Here is a 22,875-nt window from a genome sequence, read left to right on the forward strand (position 1 = left end):
CATTTAAAAAAAATCATCTATTATTTTTCACTTTATGTTTCTGTGTGGGAGCAAACTGTTGAAATCCTTATTTAATGTATACTAAGCTGATCTTCTGTATATTAAGATAATCGAAAATGAATCTTGATGTGAATGGAAGGGGAGAGAGAGTGGGAAAGGGGAGGGTTGTGGGTGGGAGGGACGGTATGGGGGGGAAGCCATAGTAATCCATAAGTCGTACTTTGGAAATTTATATTCATTAAATAAAAGTAAAAAAAAAAAAGTTCAGTTAGACACCAATAGCTAATAAAACATGAATGCATGCATATGACTCTGTATCAATCACCCATTCACTACTGTATCTCCAAAAATCTCAAGCTTCACAGCATTTTATAATTTACTAAATTTTTATTTAACAAAAAAAACTTATTAATGTTTTCATATCAGGTCTAAATAGAAAAAAATTTATTTTATGAGTCTAATATAATTTGTTAGTCAAGGATAATATAAGAAGAAGAATATCATAAGGACATTTTACCTAAGAATTTAAGCATAAATCCTCAAAAAGGTAATTAAAAAACATAATCTAATAGTTCATAAACCACGATCAATTAATAACTGCCCCAAAATGGTGAGGAGAGTTAAATAAGTCTATCATATCATATTTACCACATGGATAGTCTAATTGGGAAAAAATATTCCAGAATTGAGGAAGATTATTAGTCATCTCTCATGAAAATATGAACCAACTTAGAAAACTAGAATTACACTCATAAAGGAGTTTCAATACCTTAACTTGATTAGCTAAAGTTCACAGCAAATATCACACTTAATACAAAACTTTAAAATACATATATTTCAAAATCTCAGGACCAAAACAAGAATGCAGGCTATAGTTGTGATTACTCAACAGAGCATTTTGGACATGACAAGGAAGAGAAGAAAAAACATGAAATGCCAGAAGGCTTCCAAGTGCAGATATAACTTTTTAAATTATTTGAACATGACACAATCATTTCCATAGAAAATGTAAATGAATTGAGAGAAAAATCATGGGAATTACTAATAAAGTTCAGGAAGTTTGATGGATAAGTTTGATGTCAGACCATGTGCAAAAATCAGTATCAGTCTCCTATTTAGTAATAACAAACATGAAAGGTAAAGGAGTAATTAGATACTATTCACAATATTCACAAAACAAAGACCTCAGATAGAGATTAACTCAAAGAATGAATAGGGCTTAATGAAACAAATCTTAAAAAATCTAAAACAGGATATACTGGAAGACTGTAGTAAATGAAAAGGGATATATATGTGTGGGGATATGACAACCTCAAAAAGACATCACCTCTCCTAACTTAATCTAAACATTCAATGCAATTCTAAGTAAAATAAGAGAAATTACATTGGAAGACTTTTAACAACTGATCCTGAAATGTCTGTGGAAGTCTGGTAAGAGATCCTAAGTAACTCAGGCAAATCTGGAAGAGCTGATCAAAATGGGAGGGGGCACACCAGCAGCTACTAAGCAAGTTCTGGTAATGATGGTGTCACGGCAGACAAACAGAGCATCCCCACGGAACAGAGAGAGACAGCACAGAAACAGAGTTGGTGTAGGCACGGTGGCCCCACAAACCCACAGGGAGAGGATGCATTACTTTCAAATGAGGTTAGAAACATGGCTCATTACATAAAGAACCCAAGTTGCCTTCCAAAGAGATTAAATATCTTAATGTGAAATGCAAAACTCTAAGTGTGAGAATAGGAAACAAAACAAAAAAAAAAAAAAAAGAAAAGAAAAAAAATACTTTTCAAAGTCTTAGTTTTAAAGGGTTTATGTGGAAAGATCTCAAAAGTTTAAGGGGAAAAAAACCCTGATGGTTCAAAATAAAGTGTTATAAATCATCCACTGACCTGTATTTGTCGTAAAGGAAAAATGAAAAGAAAGGTGATAATATGGAAGGAAATCCTTGCAATGGCAAGAGATTTCAAAAATGTGTACCAGCAAGTTAAACAGCAAAACGACAGGAAACCTAACAGGAAAAATGAAGAAGAAAGTGAAACCTCTTTAAAAGAGATAGAAAATCTAGTAGAAACAAATGGACATAACGATTTTACTAATGAGGTCTTGTGAGTAATATGTAAGATGGTGCATTACATCACTTAATAGAAGTTACTGAACAGGGAGAGGTCTGGCAACTTTAGAATCCATTCTACAGGCAATCGAACAAGATGTAGTAAAATTCAATGAAAGCAGAAAAATCAGAGAACCACAATGACAACTTCCAGTACAGAGAAAACGTCCTAGCTTTTGAATCACACATTGATAAATGTAATATGTTAATATACAATAATGTCAATATCTTTCCAAATAAATTGCTGCTTTTTATGTTCCTGGCTTATTTTCTTAACCTCAAAATTAAATAGTTTAAATAATAGCCTTAGGCCATCAATCTCGGTTCTGGAACAGAAGGGACTTTTGTTTAAAATATCAACTTCCACAGGCAACAATCCAGAGCATTCTAGAATGCATACTCAAATACCACATTTATAAAAGTGCCAGGGACTTTGATGACAGACCTTTTAAAAATACATAATTGTATGTAGTGGAAAGACCCAACAACAACTGGGACTCAGCCAAGAGAAAATTGGATTAGGAAATTTTCTAGTGTGGACCGAGCAGCTCAAGATGCTTAACACTCGGCCGTTCTGTCTGCACATGTTAATTACAAAGCCAGTGATTTAATGCTTAGTCTTTTATTCTGACTTATGCACTTTCAGCACTTCTAAAATGAGGTAAAGAAAAAATATCATTTGAAAACAAAGTAACACTTCTGTTGGAAACAACTCCTTGGAAACAGGAGAATTGGAAAAGCTGAAGTCTGAACGTCATTTTTTGCTGGTTTTGCTTAAAGGGAAAGTATTACAATTGGAACTAGAAGAAATTGACAACCAAACGTATGAGAAGCTTGACAGTTTGTGTGTGCTGATTAATTAGTCAACCGATGATCGCCTGTATTAACTTTGATCATAAAGCATTTTACATTCTCCTCATAGTATTGAGCTAAAATTAAGTAGCCTGGGCCATAATTGTCAAGACATGTGTGTTGTGGAAGTTTCTAGAAATTTGGGAGAAAAACATGTACATGACTAGGGCAAAGTCTAAGCAGTGCTCTTGCCCATCTTGCTGACTTTTCTATCTCTGATGAGTGGGACTCTACAGCCCAAGAAGGCAAGTCAGTGCAAGAAGAAAGTAATGAGTATGGACAACAAAAATGGTAAAAACCATAATATAAGCTATTCCTTCCACTTCCCCTGACATTTTTATATACCTCTTAACTCAACTTAATTCTCTATCATCCCCTCTCCCAAACTGCATCTTATCCCTTATCCCTTATCTCAAGAGTCCTATTCATTTTGGGGTATTTCTGTCACTCGATGCTTCAAGTAAAATCATCCCACTCCTGCACTGCAGATCACACAGGGTCAAGTTATTGGTTCGTGGACATCCCTGACTACGGCAGTGACTGCCAATCATAAATTATCTACTCTAAAAACCTCCAGCTCCACTGAGTACTTGCCATCAGATACTTAGTACAACCATTTCTTCCTTCCTTTTGTTATTTACTAACATGCCCAGAGCTCCTCCTGCTCTGTCTCTCCTCCTTTTCCTGTCCATTCCTTCCTTCATGACCAACCTAGGTCCTATGACTCTTGCTCTCTTTACAACTTCTCTCCTCCTTAATCAGATGGAAAAAACTCTACCTCTGAGTTGGCAACACTACTGGAGAAAGTGCAGGGCATGGTGACTGAAGACAAGCTGAATTCTAATAACAGATGTCCAGTGACCATGAACGATACAGGATGAGGCAATTATGCTGGACCAGAATCTTCGATTTATCATTCTCCGCAAGGAAAACATCACATCCTTCTTCACTCTCACACTTTCCCCATCAAAGCCCTACATCTGAATAATTCCTCCAGTTCCTTGAAAACACAGAAACCAATTGATCTTTGCAAGCACATTGGTGCACTCTCCAGACCTATAACTCCAGCAATTCATCTTTTTTTTGTTTAAGATTTATTTATTTGATATTCAGAGTCACAGCAAGAAAGGAGAGAAAGAGTAGTACTGGTTCACTCCCCAGAGGGCCTCAACGGCCAGGACTGGGCCAGGTCTGGGCCAGGTGGAAGTCAGGAGCCAGGAGCTTCTACCATGTCTCCCCCGTGGCTACCAGGGGCTCAAGCATTTGGGCCATCTTCTACTGCTTTTCCCAGGCCATAGCAGGGAGCTGGATCTGAATTGGAGCAGCCAGGACTTGAATTGGCGCCCAAATGGGATACCAACATTGCAGGCTGCGGCTTTACTCGATACAAACACTGGCCCCGGTAATTCACTTTAAATATGGAAACTCCTGAATCTCTATCTCTACTTCTAACTAGATGGCTGTGACACCAAGCCTCTTAATAACTGCATTTTGCAATTCATGGTTCATCATTTAAAACATTACAGTTCATAAATTTAAAATATTAAAATAATCACAGGTTTTAAACACAGGGCCCTTCGTGATCTTTACAACTTGAACAATTTTTAAGAGTTAAAGCTTCTTAATTATGCTCTCTAAATTGATCTAAATTGCTGTATATTGAAAGAAAATCTTTTAAAAGTGAAATACCATTTACTGTATTTATGGATATACAAAGGGATATGGCAAGGAGTATATGGTAATGGTTAAGGAAATGGATTCTAACATCAGATGGCAGAAGCTTCAAAGGATTTTTGTAAGGACTAAGTAAACTAACATTTGTAAAGACTCAAAATACCAACCAGCACATGGTACAACTTCAATAAATTAATGACCCTTACTATTTTGCATGCTATTGCAAATAGATACTACACAAAATTTCTGATCAGTGTTTGCCCCAGTGCAAAAATTTTAATATTAGTCACAAAATTTTACTTTGAATAGCTCCAAGAGATTGTGAATCTTGGTTTGTTTTTTTTTTTTTGATATGGAATTTGGAGGCCAAAAGTCTTTTAGTCTAATAACACTTATTTAAATTTTCTCACAAAAATTTTAAAGATGAGTGCAATTTGTTCAATTTTCAGATAAATTTATTTATTTATTTTTTTGACAGGCAGAGTGGACAGTGAGAGAGAGAGACAGAGAGAAAGGTCTTCGTTTTGCCATTGGTTCACCCTCCAATGGCCGCTGAGGTCAGCACACCGTGCTGATCCAAAGCCAGGAGCCAGGTGCTTCTCCTGGTCTCCCATGCGGGTGCAGGGCCCCACTTGGGTCATCTTCCACTGCACTCCCTGGCCACAGCAGAGAGCTGACCTGGAAGAGGGGCAACCGGGACAGAATCCGGTGCCCCGACCGGGACTAGAACCCAGGGTGCTGGCACCACAGGCGGAAGATTAGCCTATTGAGCCGTAGCACCGGCCCAGACAAATTTATATGCATGTGACCATTAAATAAAAGCCTGCAATTTGAAATACCATGCCACGTTAAAGAAAGTGCTGTCAGAAAACCATGCCTTTCCAATTGGTTCTGGTTATAGCAACCAAGACAAATTCTGAAAGCCACAACATGATGCTGTCAATAAGGCTCCACGTGTACTTCTCTCAGCCTATCAAAGAAATCATTTTGTCTCTTAAGATTTTGAAGAACGATGATCTCAAGTAATAATTGTATCAAAATTAGCTAATGTAATTAAAAAGCTCAGAAAAATGAGTATATGATTTGATGGAGTTCAGGACATGCTACCCCAACATATGGCGCCTCGGTGTTTGAGAATACAACAGAAGTAAGAGGGTCTCTCTCGCTGACCTTCCCTTCACCCCTTTCTCTGAAACAGGCCATAAAGAAATTCTCATTTTAAGACCTGCATTTCAGAGACACCATCACAGAAGAAAGGGATATGTGTCCCTTTGAAGACAGAGATGCCAAGAATAATAAGAAGCAATGGGCCTGGCTGAATTCCCCCTCACTAATTGCTATTACACCATACCCATCCATCCTCCAATCATACTCACTCACGGAGATCTGGCCCACAAAAAAATGCACAAATTTATCTGTTCCTTCTGGATCTTTATTTCTGAAGCCTCCCATGTTACATAAAACTTACATTAAAGGAATCTGTATGCTTTTGTCTTGTTAACCTGTCTTTTGTTGTAGGGGATTCCACCAGGACCCTAGCAATGGGTAAGGAAAGAAATCTTTTCTGCCACGCAGATTCAAACGCCACACTAACATTGGTAACCTACAGCTCGAAATGTCAGTATTTACATGATTGTTTATAATAAGCTAAAACTACAGGAAGATAAATGTGTCAAAGAATTTGTGAAATCATTTTAGGATATATATTTGGATTTCCCACTTAGTGTACCAGATTCAAATTTGTAAATTTTTTTTTTTTGACAGGCAGAGTTAGACAGTGAGAGAGAGACAGAGAGAAAGGTCTTCCTTTTTTTTCCATTGGTTCACCCTCCAATGGCCACTGCGCCAGCGCACCATGCTGATCCAAAGCCAGGAGCCAGGTGCTTCCTCCAGGTCTCCCACACGGGTGCAGGGCCCAAGTACTTGGGCCATCCTCCACTGCACTCCCGGGCCACAGCAGAGAGCTGGCCTGGAAGAGGGGCAACCGGGACAGAATCTGGCACCCTGACTGGGACTAGAACCCGGGGTACTGGCACCACAGGCGGAGGATTAGCCTAGTGAGCGGTGGTGCCAGCCCTAAATTTGTAAATTGAGACTAAACAACTACTGCTAAATATATATTCTTATTTTTGAATCCAGAGAAATAAATAGCAATTGCCTTTAAAACATGAACCAAAAAAGTAAGCCTGGAATAAGTTTAAAAAAATTTTATGTCTTAAATCATATCTGGATTCTTCCACTAATTTTTAACTGATATAAATAAGAACAGCTTGAAACACTAGAGTGAGTTCTACCTCACAAGGAATTTGGAAATAGATGAATTATAGTAATTAAATCTTCTCATTTTCATGAGACTTCATTAAATTTTCATTATGTACAGTAGCTATATCCACAGAAGCACATTAACAACAGAAAATTAGACTTGGTTTTTAAAACACTTTCTGAGAGGCTAGAAATAAAGAAGAATGATCCTGTCAGGGAGATGCCATTCTTGGGCTGCTCTTTCACTAATATGCTTATGGACAGAAAGTAGGGCAACCCAATCTTAATAAAAATGTTTTTATATGAGTATTATACATATTCATCACCCCAACTTCTGGAAACTCAAGATGCAGAGTTGAAACAGAAAGTCAGTATTTGGCTTTGTTCCTGATTCTGGGTATAGAGCTCAGAAAACCTCTGGAATCTCCCATCTTTTGGATGCCAATGAGATGGTTCAAGGTGTGTATGTGTGTGTGTGGGGGGGGGGATGCTAAGTAGCCTCACGATGGTGACTGACCCCAGAAAGATCAAGCCACTTCTGCAGGGCTAGAAGCTTTAGCCACCTCCATCTGCTATGCTCCCGATTCCTTTTAAGTGTTGACCTCTATACCAGTGGGAAGAAGGGTCTGGAGATTCAGTTTAATTATCAGTGATCAGTACTTTAATTGCTCATGCTTACAATATGAAATGTTGATTAAAAAAACTCAAAGGGAATGGGTTCAAAGACCTACTGGATTCAGGAGCACGCCCTGGAAAAGAAGACTGTCCTCTCCCTATATCTTGTTCTCTGCATCTCTTCCAGTGTGTTATTCCTGAGTTGTATCCTCTATAATACAGCTGTGTTCAAACCTGGAGCACTTTTCTCAGTTCTCTGAATTGCATTAGAGGACTATCAAACATGAGAAGTGGTCATGGGAACCCTGAATTTGTAGTCAGCTGGGTAGAGTGTGAGTAGCTTGTACCCTCCATTTGCGACGCTTATGGGATTAGTCTTGTGGGAATGAGCCCTTAACTCCTGGGGTCTGTGATAACTCTGGGAGTTTGTCTCAGAACTGACTGACCTGGACACCTGGTAGCTACTGGGGCATTGGTTGGTGTGTCTAAAAATGACCCATGTTTGGTTTCAGAGATGGTGTCAGAAAACACCATGCAAGTCCATAATCTTGATGCTAAAGGGTTGCATTTTCAATTCAATCTTTTTCCCCTGCATATGTAACCATTTACTTCTAGACGCAAAGAATGGTCATTTAATATCAAAAAAGGTATATGAGCACATAGCTATCCTATAAAGTATGCGTAATAAACTCTTTTTTTTTTTAATTTTTTGACAGGCAGAGTGGACAGTGAGAGAGAGAGAGAGAGACAGAGAGAAAGGTCTTCTTTTTTGCCGTTGGTTCACCCTCCAATGGCCGCCGCAGCCAGCGCGCTGTGGCCAGCGCACAGCGCTGATCTGAAGCCAGGAGCCAGGTGCTTCTGGTCTCCCATGGTGTACAGGGCCCAAGCACTTGGGCCATCCTCCACTGCACTCCCTGGCCACAGTAGAGAGCTGGCATAGAAGAGGGGCAACCGGGACAGAATCCGGCACCCCGACCAGGGCTAGAACCTGGTGTGCTGGCGCTGCAAGGCGGAGGATTAGCCTAGTGAGCTGCGGCGCCGACCAATAAACTCTTATAATACATAGTTTAGTACTTTACTTTTAGGAAAATAACTAAATAAAAGGTTTTTCACATATTCAAATGTTTATTTTATAATTTGAATGAAAACTTAGGTAATCTTTATGATGATTAATTTTCCCCAAATGGTATAACTTATTATTCTTTAAGTTCTTCAAATTGCACAAAAATTTTTACTTCGTTTTCCACATGTAATATTTTTTTCTTGTCACTGAAATATCTGGACGTCTGCATCTTCTAAAAAGCATAATAGAAATGTACATATATATACCCATATATGTACATATATACAGATATGTATAGAAAGATTTTACAAAACAAAATGTAATTTTATACTACATGGATTTTAATGTGAAGGGGACAAATAGAAAATTGAAACAATCTTTTAGGGGCTGGTGTTGTGACACAGGGGGTTAAGTCGCTGCTTGCAATAACCATACTGGAGCACTGATTCAACTCCCAGCTGCTCCACTTCTAATCCAGCTCCCTGCTAATGCACCTGGGAAAACAGCAGACGATGGCCCAAGTACTTGGGTCCCCATCACCAATGGTAGAGACCTGGATGGAGGTCCAGGCTCCTGGTTTTTGTCTGGCCCAGCCCCAGCTGTTGGAGCCATTTGGAGACTGAACCAGTAGATGGAAGATCTCTTTTTCTGTTTCTCTCTCTCTCTCTTGCTCTCTTTCTTAAAATAAACAAATCTTTAAAATAAATAACTAAAATAAAAACAATCTTGTAATGCTATATTTTGTAAGATTTGATAATCTTATTTTCTAGGTACTTGAGTATTTCTGAACACATTGAGTAGCTGGCACTTTTAAGTCATAATTTATTGTATAATTTTAAAGGAAAACATCTGCTGATAATAGGTTAGCAGATCTCACTCCTAATTCATTGTATAAAGAATGAGATGTTTTGTTTGTTCTTTCACATCTATGCCCAATCTCTACTTGAACACTAGATCCCAATCTTCTTTACCTACTGCAGTGTAGATACCATGTAAGCTCCTCTCTTTTCAATACTAAGTAATCCTTCATTCTTAACAAATTAAAAGGTAGAGGCTACAATATCTTTCACATTTAAAAAATTAATAAATTAACAAAATAAAAACAAAAACAAAGGCAACCAAAACCTTTCCTAGACCTAACAGCTCTCTCTTGCTTATGGCAAAAGATCTGAGAAGAGTTGTTTTGGTTTTTGCCTCAATCCTCCCAATCTCCTTTTAATGCATTCTAATAAGACCTCATTAACTATTCCACTAAGACAACTTTTGTCAAGTTCACCAAGGAACGCTTTGTTGCTAAATCCAGTGGTCAAATCTAAGTTCCCATCCTGTTAGAAAGGCTTGATCCATACAGCTCCCAGAATCTCTGACTTTTTCCCTACCTCATCATCTACTTCCTTGTGAATGACTATTTGCCAGGCTCTAGACTTCCAAGATCTCTAAAGTTAGAAGGCTTTAGAGTATGGTCCCTGGCCCTCTTATTTTCTGTGTTTATTCTCAGTCTTTACACAGTCTATTGGTTTAAAATAGAGTTTATAATGAGCTATTCTCTCAAGGTTGTAGGCCATACCCACATTCCTAGTTTGGAGGAGCAGCCAAGACGTGGCTGGTGGTAGCAGAGGTCTAAGGAGTTTGGTTTTGAGGCCCCACTTCGTATGAAGTTGATTTGGAGGGTCAGAAGAGAGGGAAGATAGGTAGAGCCAGGGGCTAAGTCCTGACAAGTAACTCTGAAAACATCAAAGGATTGTAAATTCACACCTTATGTTCCAAGTTGTCCTAAGGCTGCATTTTTCAGAATGGGATGTTAGGACATGTGTCATTTATCACGCTGTACTCTTTTTCCCTGAGCTCTGCAAATCAGACTGTCCTGTTCCCCCTAGAGGATCTAAGACAGTCTCCTTGGAGAGCTCATTGCTTTCCCAGGCTCCCGTGCAGCCAGGAGAGGTCAAGGGGCTTCTGGGAAATATTTTACACTCTGAAAATGGGAGGCAAGCCCATGAGGAAAGGCTCCTTAGGAGAACATCTTTAAAATACCTTCTTTCTTTTGAATCCAACTGCTGAAGGATATGACACTTGGAGCTAAGGGGGTCTTTGGACCACGGAATGACACGGTGAGTGACAACAGCAACACACTGAGGATGATGACAGACTCTAGATGCTTAGGTCCTTGCTGACATCATTGAGCTTCTGAATCAGCTCTGTAGCCACCTGCCTCTGGATTTTATGCCCCACAAATCGTCAGTGTTATGATTCGGTCCACTCTGCTGGAAAGCATTGGTTTTCTCAGCAGCGCCCATCCCAACAGAAACACACTTTCCAGGGGCTACTGAGAGAAACCAGTCTGGCAGGAAAATAATCATCTCGCATCTCCCCCTTGTTTAGATATCACTTTCACTATCCAAGGTTTTTCAGTGTTTTGAAAGGAAATACAGAGCTGCCATAAATAAAAAGTTAGGATCACTGCCATGTGGAAAGCAATAAAGAGGGGCCAGCATTGTTGTGCAGTGAATTAAGCTGCTGCTTGACACACAGACGTCCCATGTCGGAGTGCCAGTTTGAATCCCAGATGCTCCAATTCTGGTCGAGCTTCCTGCCTTGGAAGGCAAAGGAAGATTGTACTTGGGCCCCTGCAACCTCTATGGGAGACCAGAAGGGCATTCCTGGCCCAGCCCCAGCTGTTACGGCCTTTGGAGAGTGAACCAGCAGATGGAAGATCTCTTTTTCTTTCCCCCTCTCTCTGTTAATTTATTTAAAAAATTAATAAAGATACATAAAAGTCATCCTGAAAATAAATATGAACAATACATGCATAAATCAATAAATAACATTTATGTACTGAGGACTCCAACTTGTGTCTCTAGTCTTCATCACCTTACCCTGTGGACTCCACACAAGGATGCCTAGCAACTTGCATTGTAAAGAACTGCCCCAGTGCGCTCTCTCTACAGCCTTCCACATCCTGGAAGTCACAACTTGCCACCCAGTACCTCAAGACAAAAACTGTGCAGTCACACTCCATTCCTTTTTCTTATAGTTGATGTAAAATTTACCAGCCACTTCTGGAATTTTTCCCTTTAAAACATATTTAAAATCACATGATTTCTCATTGTTGAATAAATTCATGAATAATTAGGGATAAAATCAAATCAACATTCCTACACTAAAAAGTACACTAGTGAAAATACAGAAAAAAAGGTGCTTTAATTATAAGTCTCAGATTTCTTCTACTCTTTTGGCATCTTGCTATTTTGAGGTGACTATAGCTGTATGAACAGCTAGCCATTTCACATTAATTTAAATTATGAAGCTTTCTCTTGCCCCTTCCTTGTGGAATACAAAGGTCATGTGAGTCTAAGCCCTATAATATGAAGAACAAAGGAACTAACTTTTATGTTTTCATTATTAAGAAATATTTTTCTCTTACAAGGCTTTTAGGCTTTCTCATCCTGAGACAGCAATGAACTCTCCTCTAGCTGGTAGAAACCTGATTATTTTGGGGAAAAGTGAAATTATCATTTGACCCCAAGGTATCCTGCATAAGAGCTTCAGTGTGCCTATGACAATCATCCTTCAAATGGTTTTTCTCAAATGTCAGCTCCTAGCTATGAAGTACAGTGAATACAGTTGTGCATTAACACTGTTTTCTTGAACAATCACATGGGAGTGTTACAGCATTTTAAGAAAAATGCCTAACAAAGAAATTAGCCCTTTTCCATTGCAGAAAGTTAAAGCTGCAGCCTGCAATGCATGATGTTATAACACCTGCAGAATGTATAGCTTTGTAATCACTGAGTCAGTGAAATTCATGTTTTAAAGAAGCAACTGTTGCATGGTGAAGGGAAGGCAACCAGCAAAGGACTGACTGCAGCTTTAGGAAGATCTTAGCTTGTTACAACAAATCTAGTAGTGTCATCCCAATATGCAAGGCTATAGCTCTAACAATATGGTTTGCATTGTTTTCCTCGAGTATCTAGTGCACCGGCAACATTTATGGTACTATTTATTTTTATTTTTTTTTATTTTTGACAGGCAGAGTGGACAGTGAGAGAGAGAGAGACAGGGAGAATGGTCTTCCTTTGCCATTGGTTCACCCTCCAATGGCCACTGCGGCCAGCGCACCGCACTGATCCGATGGCAGAAGCCAGGTGCTTCTCCTGGTCTCCCATGGGGTGCAGGGCCCAAGGACTTGGGCCATCCTCCACTGCACTCCCTGGCCACAGCAGAGAGCTGGCCTGGAAGAGGGGCAACCGGGACAGAATCCGGCGCCCCGACCGGGACTAGAACCCGGTGTGCCGGCGCCACAAGGCGGAGGATTAGCCTAGTGAGCCGCGGCGCCGGCCCATTTATGGTACTATTATGTTCCTCTCCAGCGATATCCAGCCACATACTAAGACAACACAGGAAGACCAGGAAACACAAGAGAATTCATCTAAAAACCATTATATCTTATTAACGTCCATGAAATAAATCTATTACTGGTTTTGAACAATTCTAAGAGCTAAAGTGTTAATAGTACACCTGAGCATTGGACAATATATTTGATTTAAAAAATTTGGTGGGGCTGGTGCTGTGGAGCAGCGGGTTAATGCTTTGGCCTGGAGCATCAGCATCCCATATGGGCGCTGTTTGAGACCCGGCTGCTCCTCTTCCAATCCAGCTCTCTGCTGTGGGCTGGGAAAGCAGTAGAAGATGGCCCACGTCCTTGGGCCCCTGCACCTGCGTGGGAGACCCAGACGAAGCTCCTGGCTCCTGGCTTCGGATTGGCACAGCTTGGGCCGTTTCGACCAATTGGGGAGTGAACCAGTGGATGGAAGATCTCTCTCTCTCTCTCTGCCTCTCCTCTCTCTCTGTGTAATTATAACTTTTAAATAAATAAAGAAAGAAATATTTTTTAAAAATTTGGTAAAATGTGAGGCAGGAGCTGTGGAGTAATAGGTTAATCCTCCACCTGTAGTGCCAGGATCCCATATGGGTGCCGGTTCAAGTACCAGCTGCTCCTCTTCTGTTCCAGCTCCCTTCTAATGTGTCTGGAAAAGCAGTAGAAGACAGCTCAAGTGCTTGGACTTCTGCACCCCATGGGAGACCTAAAAGAAGCTCCTGGCTCCAGATTGGCTCAGCTCTGGCCATTGGAACCATTTGAGGAGTGAACCAGTGAATGGAAGTCTCTCTCTCTCTCTCAATCTCTCTCTCTCTCTCTCCCTCTCCCTCACTCACTTTCTCCCTCCCTCTCTCTAAAACTCTGCCTCCCAAATAAATAAAAATAAATTTTTAAAAAATTTGGTAAAATGTAGGTTCATTGTATTGTGTTTACCTAATAATCCTTTATAAGAGGTGACAGATTTTAAACACAGGCTCTCTAAATGTTTATAATAATTATAACTGTTGTATGGAGATATAAGTTACATTTTTACAGCTTGCATGGACAATTTTTGAGGTTCCTTTTCAAAAATCCAAAGCAATGTTTTAATATTTTTATCAGTGGCTAATATTTTGGGAAGAATGAGAAAGCTCTAAAAATATTCTCAAAGCTCATCCAGAAAACTTTGGTATTGATGAACATTTTCACTAAACACAACTCAGATTTACTCTTTTGTTTTTATTGCTGTTACTGGTTTTTAATACATGGTTAGTAAACATACTTAATATCTTTACGACACAACACTTCATTTCTAGCCTATTAAACCTGCTCTCTCTATATTATACCCAGGTCAGTACATGACAGTTTAGTCTTTCCAATTACTTATGCCAAAAACCTTAGCATTATCTCTGTTCCTCTCTTTCTGTTACTTCCAACACATATCCAAATCCAGTGGTCTACCTTTAATTTTTTTAGAATTTTATTTAAGTTATACAAGTTTCATGTATTTCATATATACAGATTTAGGAACACAGTGATACTTCCTACCCTTCTTTCCCTTTATTGTTCTAACTACAGTGTCAAGATGAAATAATTTTGAAAAGTAGGCTATATATTTGTATTTTAATATATAGGCTATATTAATTGGGGTTAAAATATAACAATTAAAATATTCTTGGGGCCAGTGCTATAGCGCAGTGGGTAAAGCTGTCGCACACAGTGCCAGCATCCCATATGGGTGCCGGTTCAAGACCCAGCTGCTCCACTTCGATCCAGCTCTCTGCTGTGGCCTGGGAAAGCAGTTCAAGATGGCCCAAGTCCTTGGGCCCCTGCACATGCATGGGAAGACCCAGAGGAAGCTGCTGGCTCCTGGCTTTGGATTGGTGCAGCTCCAGCTGTTGTAGCCAATTGGGGAGTGAACCAGAGGATGGAAGACCTCTCTCTCTCTGCCTATCCTTCTCTCTGTGTGTAATTCTGACTTTGAATAAATAAATAAATCTTTTTAAAAAACTCTTGTGATATTGTATTTTTGAGACAATGTCAATTTGTTTTTCTACCATAAATTTTGTTTCCTATTTCTTCCTTTTTTTCTTCATGTAAAAAAAAATTAACAGATATTTAAAAATTATACATATGTTTAGGGTAGTATGTGATTTTTCAGTATACATGTACATGTGTAATGTCTTTCCCCTGAAACAGTGAACATTTCCATATGGTAAAAAGATCCAAAATCCCATCTCTAGGTTTTGTTCTTTTCATAGAGAAACGCACAGTTCATGTTCCACAGTCACTCTGCTGTGCATGCACTTTTTAGAAACCCAACCACGTTTAACTCCATAAAGTATTAATTTAATACTAATCAAGCTGACTTAATTGTTCACACTAACATTTAGAAATACAGTTCTTAAATACAGGTGACCTTCTTAAGAGACAGAATGAGTTATTATGGCTCCTGGTAAGGCAGAACAATCCCTGCAGCTATCCGGAAGCCTTAAGTTTCTTTACCTATGGCAGGTGTCCAAGCTTGGTGAGGACACATTCATATTTCCCCCCAGAACTGACTACAGAACTTCCTACGTATTAATCAGATGAGCATACTACCCCTGGAGCCAGCTCTTTCATAATAGGATCGGTTTTTTGGCTTAACAAATGAAAAGATCAGTTCACACATAATTCTTAATGACACCAGATGGTAAACAAAGCCGGTCACATTCTAAGGGGGTTTGGATGTAGACTGGGCAAAGCGTTACCAGTGGAAGACATAATCAAAACTAGCAGTCACAAAGTAGTTAAAAGGAATCAAACCATCTGTAGGGGCAGCAAACTACATGCTGTATGCTTTACACATAGGAGAAGAAATAGAGACTGAGAATCCTGATGCAGACACTTCCCCAAAGTTATAAAAACCATTAGAGAAATGAACAGAAATTCAAAACCAACTGGGTCTGACACACTCGGGTTGTTCCTCCTCTCTATCCTTATGTCTTAGTCAGCAACAGCATAGGGAAGAAGGAAGGAAAGTAAAACCAGGGGTGGGGAACGTCTGGTCTGGCCCTGATAAGGCAACCACAGGCTGGATTCAAAATTCAATAAACTATAGCAGGCCAATTTTTAAGTTGGTAATTTTGTATGATCTGTGAAGTATATACAAATCCAAACTGCTTTGGCAAGATACAAAGTTCCCCACCCCTGCATGCAACAAAATGTTTGTGGATCCACCACTCATATAAAAGCTAAGTTAAGGACAGAGACCAGAGGTCAGAAAACTATGCAAAAACAAAGGACTAATGCAGAAGTCTGTTGATGGGAAAGGTCAAGAGGAAAAGCAACAGAAAACAAAGCAGGCAGATTCCTTGTTCCCTGCATATAGGAAGCAGTGTTCTTTCCTAAGCTCCAAAAAGAAATAACACTTGTGTTCTATTCTACAAAATAATATATATGATATTATTAAGCACGTTATTTTGAAAATAACCTGCTATGAAATATTTTTCAATAGAACAAGTGGGTGATTACAGAAACTATCAATTTTAATTTTGAAAGTAAACATCAAGGATACACTAAAAGCTCCTCAAAAATTAAGGCTTTACATATTACAAGTTAATTTTGTGCTGGCAACAATTCACTAATAGTTTTAATCATATTTATGTGGATTATTTTAAAAGTTAGGTTGGATTTTTACTACAATTACTGTCAGCTGCAATTTTAATCTGTCAGAAACTCAACCAGAAAATTGAAATGATTGGTATTACTTCTTTCTTATGTGCAATTGCCTATTTTGAAGAAACAGAGACAAGTGACAAGTAAGCAAGCAATAAGCAGACATGAGTTATTTAATTCTAATTACTTTTTTAGTTAAGTCTAAGAATCGGCATATCTTATTTCTCCTGTAATCAGATTACCTATGGTACTTCACTCTACTGTTCGTGATTTTTTTCCCAGAGTATTATCATCAATATAGTAAACAGCCACCAAATAAATGTTCTGTATTAACAGCAAAGAGGACTTATTATGATGATGTTGAGGTAAATTTGGAATGAAAAACTACGTATTTTTCAAGTAATAAAGTGATCATGAAAGGAATCAGGGTATATAAGGAGTCAGCCCGATCCAATGTAAGAGAAGAGAGACAGCAGAGAGCAGAGATGAGATCTGAGGCTGCAGAGAGCACTTCTGGGATGCCCTGGGGCACCAGGCATGGCGTGAGGCCAAAGGAAGGGGAGGGCAAAGCGAGGAGGAAGGTGAGAGATCCCTGTTTGAAAAGCTACAGGACTCCTGGAGTTTTACCCAAGGGACTGCCTGGTCACATCCAACTCTCCAAGAGACTTCCTCAGCTGGGGGTGGCCAGGGCAGGAGTCAGTGTGCAGAGAAGTGAGGGGACAAGAGCTTGAGTGTGGGGCGAAGCCAGCGCATTTGAGGTGGAGGAGACAGAAGTGTGTGAAAGAACATGAATGCTAAAAGCAACAAATATTTGATAAGTAGTGAATGGATGGTTTTGAAAGACACTGACTACCAAAAGGCTTTATTGGTAACTTTTTCTTAACATATCAAGTAAAGTAGCTATGTGGTTCACCACTTTACAAAAATTCATGCCAAAAAAAAAAAAAAAAGCAAAACCAACAACAACCAAAACAACCTCCCCCCAAATATTAAGTATTATGCAGCCCTACCCTGAACTGAAAAAAATCTTTCTAAAATAATGAAGCTTCAATCTTTAACACAAACACTAACCCAACATCCATACCACCTCAAAACACATTTTTGTACAGATGCTTAATTTTGTTAAAGAAGAATTAATGCCAGAGTTTGTTTTGCTCGATGTTCGAAATTATTATTTTTCTTAAATACTTCCTTTTTAAAATATTATGGCTTACTGAGCCCTTTAAAACCACTTCTTAAAACAGTAAACATAACATCTCTCAAACAAAACAAACTTTGCTTCCGATTCTGGAAAGCTCTAAGAAATATCTGCTGGAGATGTCTTTCTTAGATCTCTCTTCAGCATGCCCCTTAGCCTGCAGAAGACCACCTTGCCTACCTCATTGAGGTGAGTGGGTAGAGATCCTTCAATTCACTACCCTGCTCTGCATGCTCTACCATAGCTGTATCACAGCTATTCTAATTTATTTAATCCAGTCTCAGTGAAAACGATCCTTTTTCTTAGCTTGCTCTATCTCGGTGGAAGAATGTCCTTCCTTGAATCTGATGGAGTGGAAATGTTTAGCTACTGCTCTGCATTTTTGCCTTCCCTACATTTTCCCAGGTCAGGACTATAATTCCACTTTCCAATATTTTCAACCTGCCACTGGTTCTTTGCCAACAGCTCAGCCATATCCATGCTTCTCCCTTCTCCAGGTCATCCTCTATACTCTAACAACCACCCAATTTCTCTACTTCCTTAGGGAATTTTTTTAAAAAAGTATCATCAGAGGCCAGCATTATGGAGCAGTGGCATTAAGCAACACCTGTGACAACAGCATCCCATACTGGAGTGCTGGTTTGAGCCTCAGTTGGTCTGCTTCTGGCCCAGCTCCCTGCTAATGAGCCTGGAAAAACCAGCTGAAGGTGGCCCAAGTGCTCGTGCCCCTGCCACGCATGTGGAAGACCCCAGTGGAGTTCCATACTCCTGGATTTGGCCTGGCCCAGCACTGGCTGTTGCAGGCATTTGGGGAGGCAAATAGTAGACAGAAGACCTCTCTCTCTCTTTCTCCCTCTCTCTCTCTCTCTCTGTCAGTCTTCCTTTCTGTCATTTTGCCTTTCAAACCAAATAAATCTTTAAAAAAAAAAAAAAACAGTAAAAGCTGTTTTTATATCACTCTGCTCATTTGATGAGGAATACCTCACATTTGAAAGCAGAGAGGGAGACTGTCACTTTCCAAAGGCTATCACATATACAAGCAATTTAGCCAGAATTCAAATAAAGATTTTCTTACTAAGGTTTCTTTTTGCATTGTAATAAAAAACTTGATGCCATCAATGCTGCTAACTGTAATTAATTATTGGTTCTTGTGAGTTTTATTGTTTTTCTAAACAGTAATATCATATTCATCCATATTACCTATAGAAGAAATACATCTGAACAGGGAACCACAAAAAACTGATCTTTTAAAATATGCAACATTGCACCAATTTCAAAGCTAAAGGTAGGAAAATGTTGAGTTGGATAAAAAAGTTAAGAGATTTCTAAAAAAATTATACTTGACAAATAAGAGTGAAGCTTTTTTCTAAGTTTTAACCTTGTAGAAGATATTATGTAAATATCAACATTTTAATCACTTCTGTGATGAGAAGTATTACTGGTATTTTATACTATGGAATAAGAGGTTCAAAGATGTAACTTATACTAACATGAGTATGAGTGGGAAATGAGGAAGAAACATATATTTTATGTGCCTATTTACTTTTTCAAAATTCAATTTTGTCAGAAATGAACAGCCTGAGGAGTTAACTATATTTTGGAATGACAGTTTTGTTGTGCTTAATTCGGTAACACAGCGACTATTAGTTCAGCTAAGTAACATTAAGAATCACAAAAGCTATTATTCATAGTAGAAAATTCCCAGTGTATTCTATGGTATTTTTATTTTTCTAAGTTCTTGGCTATTCTTTTCAGTTAACTTAAATGAGTGATTCTTTCAATTAAGTTAACTCCTTAATGTCAGTGGCCCTTTCTCACTCAAGTCTTCATTGCATCACTGTAATACTGTTGGCATTTATTGAGGGGCTACTCTGGGCCAGGAGCTGTGTAGGAGTGAATATAATTTGGAAAATGGGTGATCTGGCTGCTATCTGAAGCAGTTAAAGAACATCCATAGCACATGTGATCTCATGAAACTTCTAGAAGAACATTAAAAAAACACATTTAGTCAAGTTAACATTGGCAACTTGCATGAAAATGTAATGTTATGTGTCGTATATATTGACTAACATGCATCTCAACATTACTATCATTTTCAAATGTCATGGTAAACAACTTTTTTGGTTTTACCAAGGGTCTCCACTATTATTTTCAGAAAATGTAAAATCTCTGTGTGTGTGTGTGTGTGTGTGTGTGTAAAGGAAGCATTACTAGTGCTGAAAAGTAATGTGACTATTTTTTTCTCTCTGCCAGGTTAGGCCTTTCTGAACATAGGAAAATGGAATCTGGTTAAAGAACAAACTTTGAAAGGTGAAAAAGGTGGCTCACTGGAGAAGCACTGCCAGAGATTTACCACGTGGGAACCTCTGCTAATATTTTAACCAACTGAGAGCTGGATATTCCCTCCAAGGCACAGGCTGAGCACCCCTAATTTGAAAAGTTTCAAAACATGAAACTTTTGGAGAATCACATCAAAGTCCCAAAAGCTTTGGATTTCAGAGCATTTCAGATTTCAGATTTTTGAATTAGGGACGTTCAACTGGTAAAGTCTATGTAAATATTTGAAGATCTGAAAAAACTTCAAAATCTGAAACACTTCCTGCCCTAAGCATTTAAAGTAAAGACAAAGCACACTGCTTAGCACTGGGGAGGTCTCTGTCTCTCCACAGGACAGGAGAGCTCCTATAGAATGCCTCCATGCTTCAGAGTTCCTTCCCTTAGGTGTAAACTATCCCTTCCGGGATCTGTAGGTACCACGATCTGGCCTGGTCACATTGCTCTCATGGCGGGAGATACGGGTGGGGCTGGTGGAGGCAAAGGAGGGGGAGGAAGTGACACAGTCGCTCCAGCAACTCTATATTAGTTTTCAGGACAAAGTGAATATAGACATGAGAAACTTCTATTTTAATTTGGGCTTTTAGGGAATAAAGTATCTTTGAAGATTGAATTTCCTTTCACTTGTTTGCAAACAAATCAAGTTACCTCAATGGTTGATAAATGATCTTATTCTGCAATGATAATACACTGATGTCCTTTATCATTTTGTCATAAGATTTGATACAATAAAGTTTAGAAAACAAATGTAAGGCGACCTGTAGAAAATAAAAATAAAAACTACTTACTTGATATTATCAAGACAGCCAGATTCAGGCTTCAGTATGGCAGTATGATGAAACATTTTATACAAAGCAATCCCAAGGAAGATCACATTAAGCTGGAAAGCAAAAAGGTAGTGTTACTTAGCATAACTGGAATGGAAGCAAAGCAAGTCTATTCTGTTGCAGATGAATTGTTCTGGGAAATTTGTTCTCTCTGCACTTACAAAAGAATTGGATCATAGATTAGTATTTTAGTAAAGGCAAGAAGCCAGTTTATTGACTTGGGATACCCTTGAGTTACAAAGCACTACGAAGCCAAACACACACTAACACACAATCTGCAGCTGTTGCAATGGTGCTGGGGAAAATCATGAAAGCAATCAAAGCCCAGTGTACATTTTAGAAAACTGAAAACCAAACCTAAACAATCAGAGAAAACAACTAATGATTATTTGGAGTGTGTTCCTGCTTCTACACTCTGAACACAGCTCCACGTTTATTATTTAGGGATACATGTTCAAATCCTACATTACAAACACACAGATACAAAAATTATTCTCTGAATAGCCAATTCCAAAAGGTGATAAAATGTGGTTAAATTATGATGCTACAACAAAGGATTAAAGTAAAGGGAACCCTCAATTGTACTGTTTAATCCCTGGAAGCAGGAAAAGCACAAGATTTTAAACAAAACAAAGCAAAAGGCTCCAATGTAAATTCCTTATATAACATACATGTAAACTGTGCAGAAAACCTACAGAGTGAATTTACCACTTGAATGGTTTGAACATTCCACGGTTCATCATGGGTACAAACTATGACCACCCACTTTAAAGCTGCAATGAGGGGCTGGCTTTGAGGCGTAGTGGGTAAAGCTGCTGCCTGTAACACTGGCATCCAATATGGGTGTGGTTTGAGCCCTGGCTGCTCAACTTTCCAATCCAGCTTCCTGCTAATGTACCTGGGAGAGCAGTGGAACATGACCCAAGTGCTTGGCCCCTGTCACCCATGTGGGAGATCTGGAAGAAGCTCCTGGTTCCTGGGTTCCAGTCGACATCTCAAGAGTGAACCAGTGGATGGGAGATCTATTTATTTCTTGTGTCTCTCTCTTCCTTACTCCCTATAACTCTTTCATATACAAAAGTAAATGCTAAGGAAAAAAAGTTACAGGGTCAATATTGTTATGTAATGGGTTGAGCCACTGCCTGCAATGCCAGCATCCCATATGGGCCCTGGTTAAAGACTCAGCTGCTCCACTTTTGATCCAGCTCCCTGCTAATGTGTATGGGAAAGCAGCCAAAGATGGCCCAAGTGCTTGGGCCCCTGCATCCATGTGGGAGACCCTAAAGTAGCTTCTGGCTTTGGACTGGCCCAGCTCCAGCTAGTCCACCAATATGAGAGTGGTTTGAATCCCAGCTGCTCAACTTCCAATCCAGCTCCCTGCTAATGCACCTGGGAAAACAGTTGAAGATGGCCCACGTGCTTGAGCTCCTGCCACCCACGTGGGAGACCTGGAAGAAACTCCTGGTTTTGGCCTGGCACAGCCCTGGCTGTTGTGGCCATTTGGAGAATGAACCAACAGATGGAAGATCTCTGTCTATTTCTCCCTCTGTCTCTGCAACTCTGACTTTCAAATAAATAAATTGTAAAAAACAAACAAAAACAAAAAAACTGTATTGAAATGATCTTAATAAGAGAGGCACACAATGCTTTATCATTCATTCCCAAATCCAAAACCTGGGAAAAGTGAAAGTAAAAAAAAAAATCCATTATGTGGTAAAAAAAAGTATAGACATAAACTCATCCATGGGCTTTATTCTATTTGCTCTTACATTTTCCCATTATTTTTTCTGTTGAAATAAAGCTGTGTTCAGTCACAGTGCTATGAGTCTCTACCATGATCACATCCTGGTTAATGAGTTTGATTCGGGGCAAATGCCTAGTGCTCCGTAGGCATACTATACAACGTGTAAAATGTAAATGTATCA

At 39.2% G+C, this 22,875-nt stretch overlaps 1 protein-coding gene across 18 annotated transcripts in view; it reads right to left on the reverse strand.

Moving 5' to 3' along the window:
• The window catches only part of ADGRL3 (adhesion G protein-coupled receptor L3), an 868,573-nt gene that overhangs the window by 48,806 nt on the left and 796,892 nt on the right, over window positions 1-22,875 (reverse strand). For all 18 annotated transcript variants that reach the window (XM_051819791.3, XM_051819792.3, XM_089302717.1 and 15 more), the window contains one exon: window positions 20,912-21,003. In XM_051819791.3, coding sequence (XP_051675751.3) covers window positions 20,912-21,003 — 92 coding nt within the window. The remainder of the gene's footprint in view (window positions 1-20,911; window positions 21,004-22,875) is intronic.

The sequence above is a fragment of the Oryctolagus cuniculus genome, chromosome 8 (genome assembly GCF_051225735.1).
Source record: "Oryctolagus cuniculus isolate XC-2025 breed Fujian yellow rabbit chromosome 8, ASM5122573v1, whole genome shotgun sequence".
NCBI classification, from domain to species: Eukaryota; Metazoa; Chordata; class Mammalia; order Lagomorpha; family Leporidae; genus Oryctolagus; species Oryctolagus cuniculus.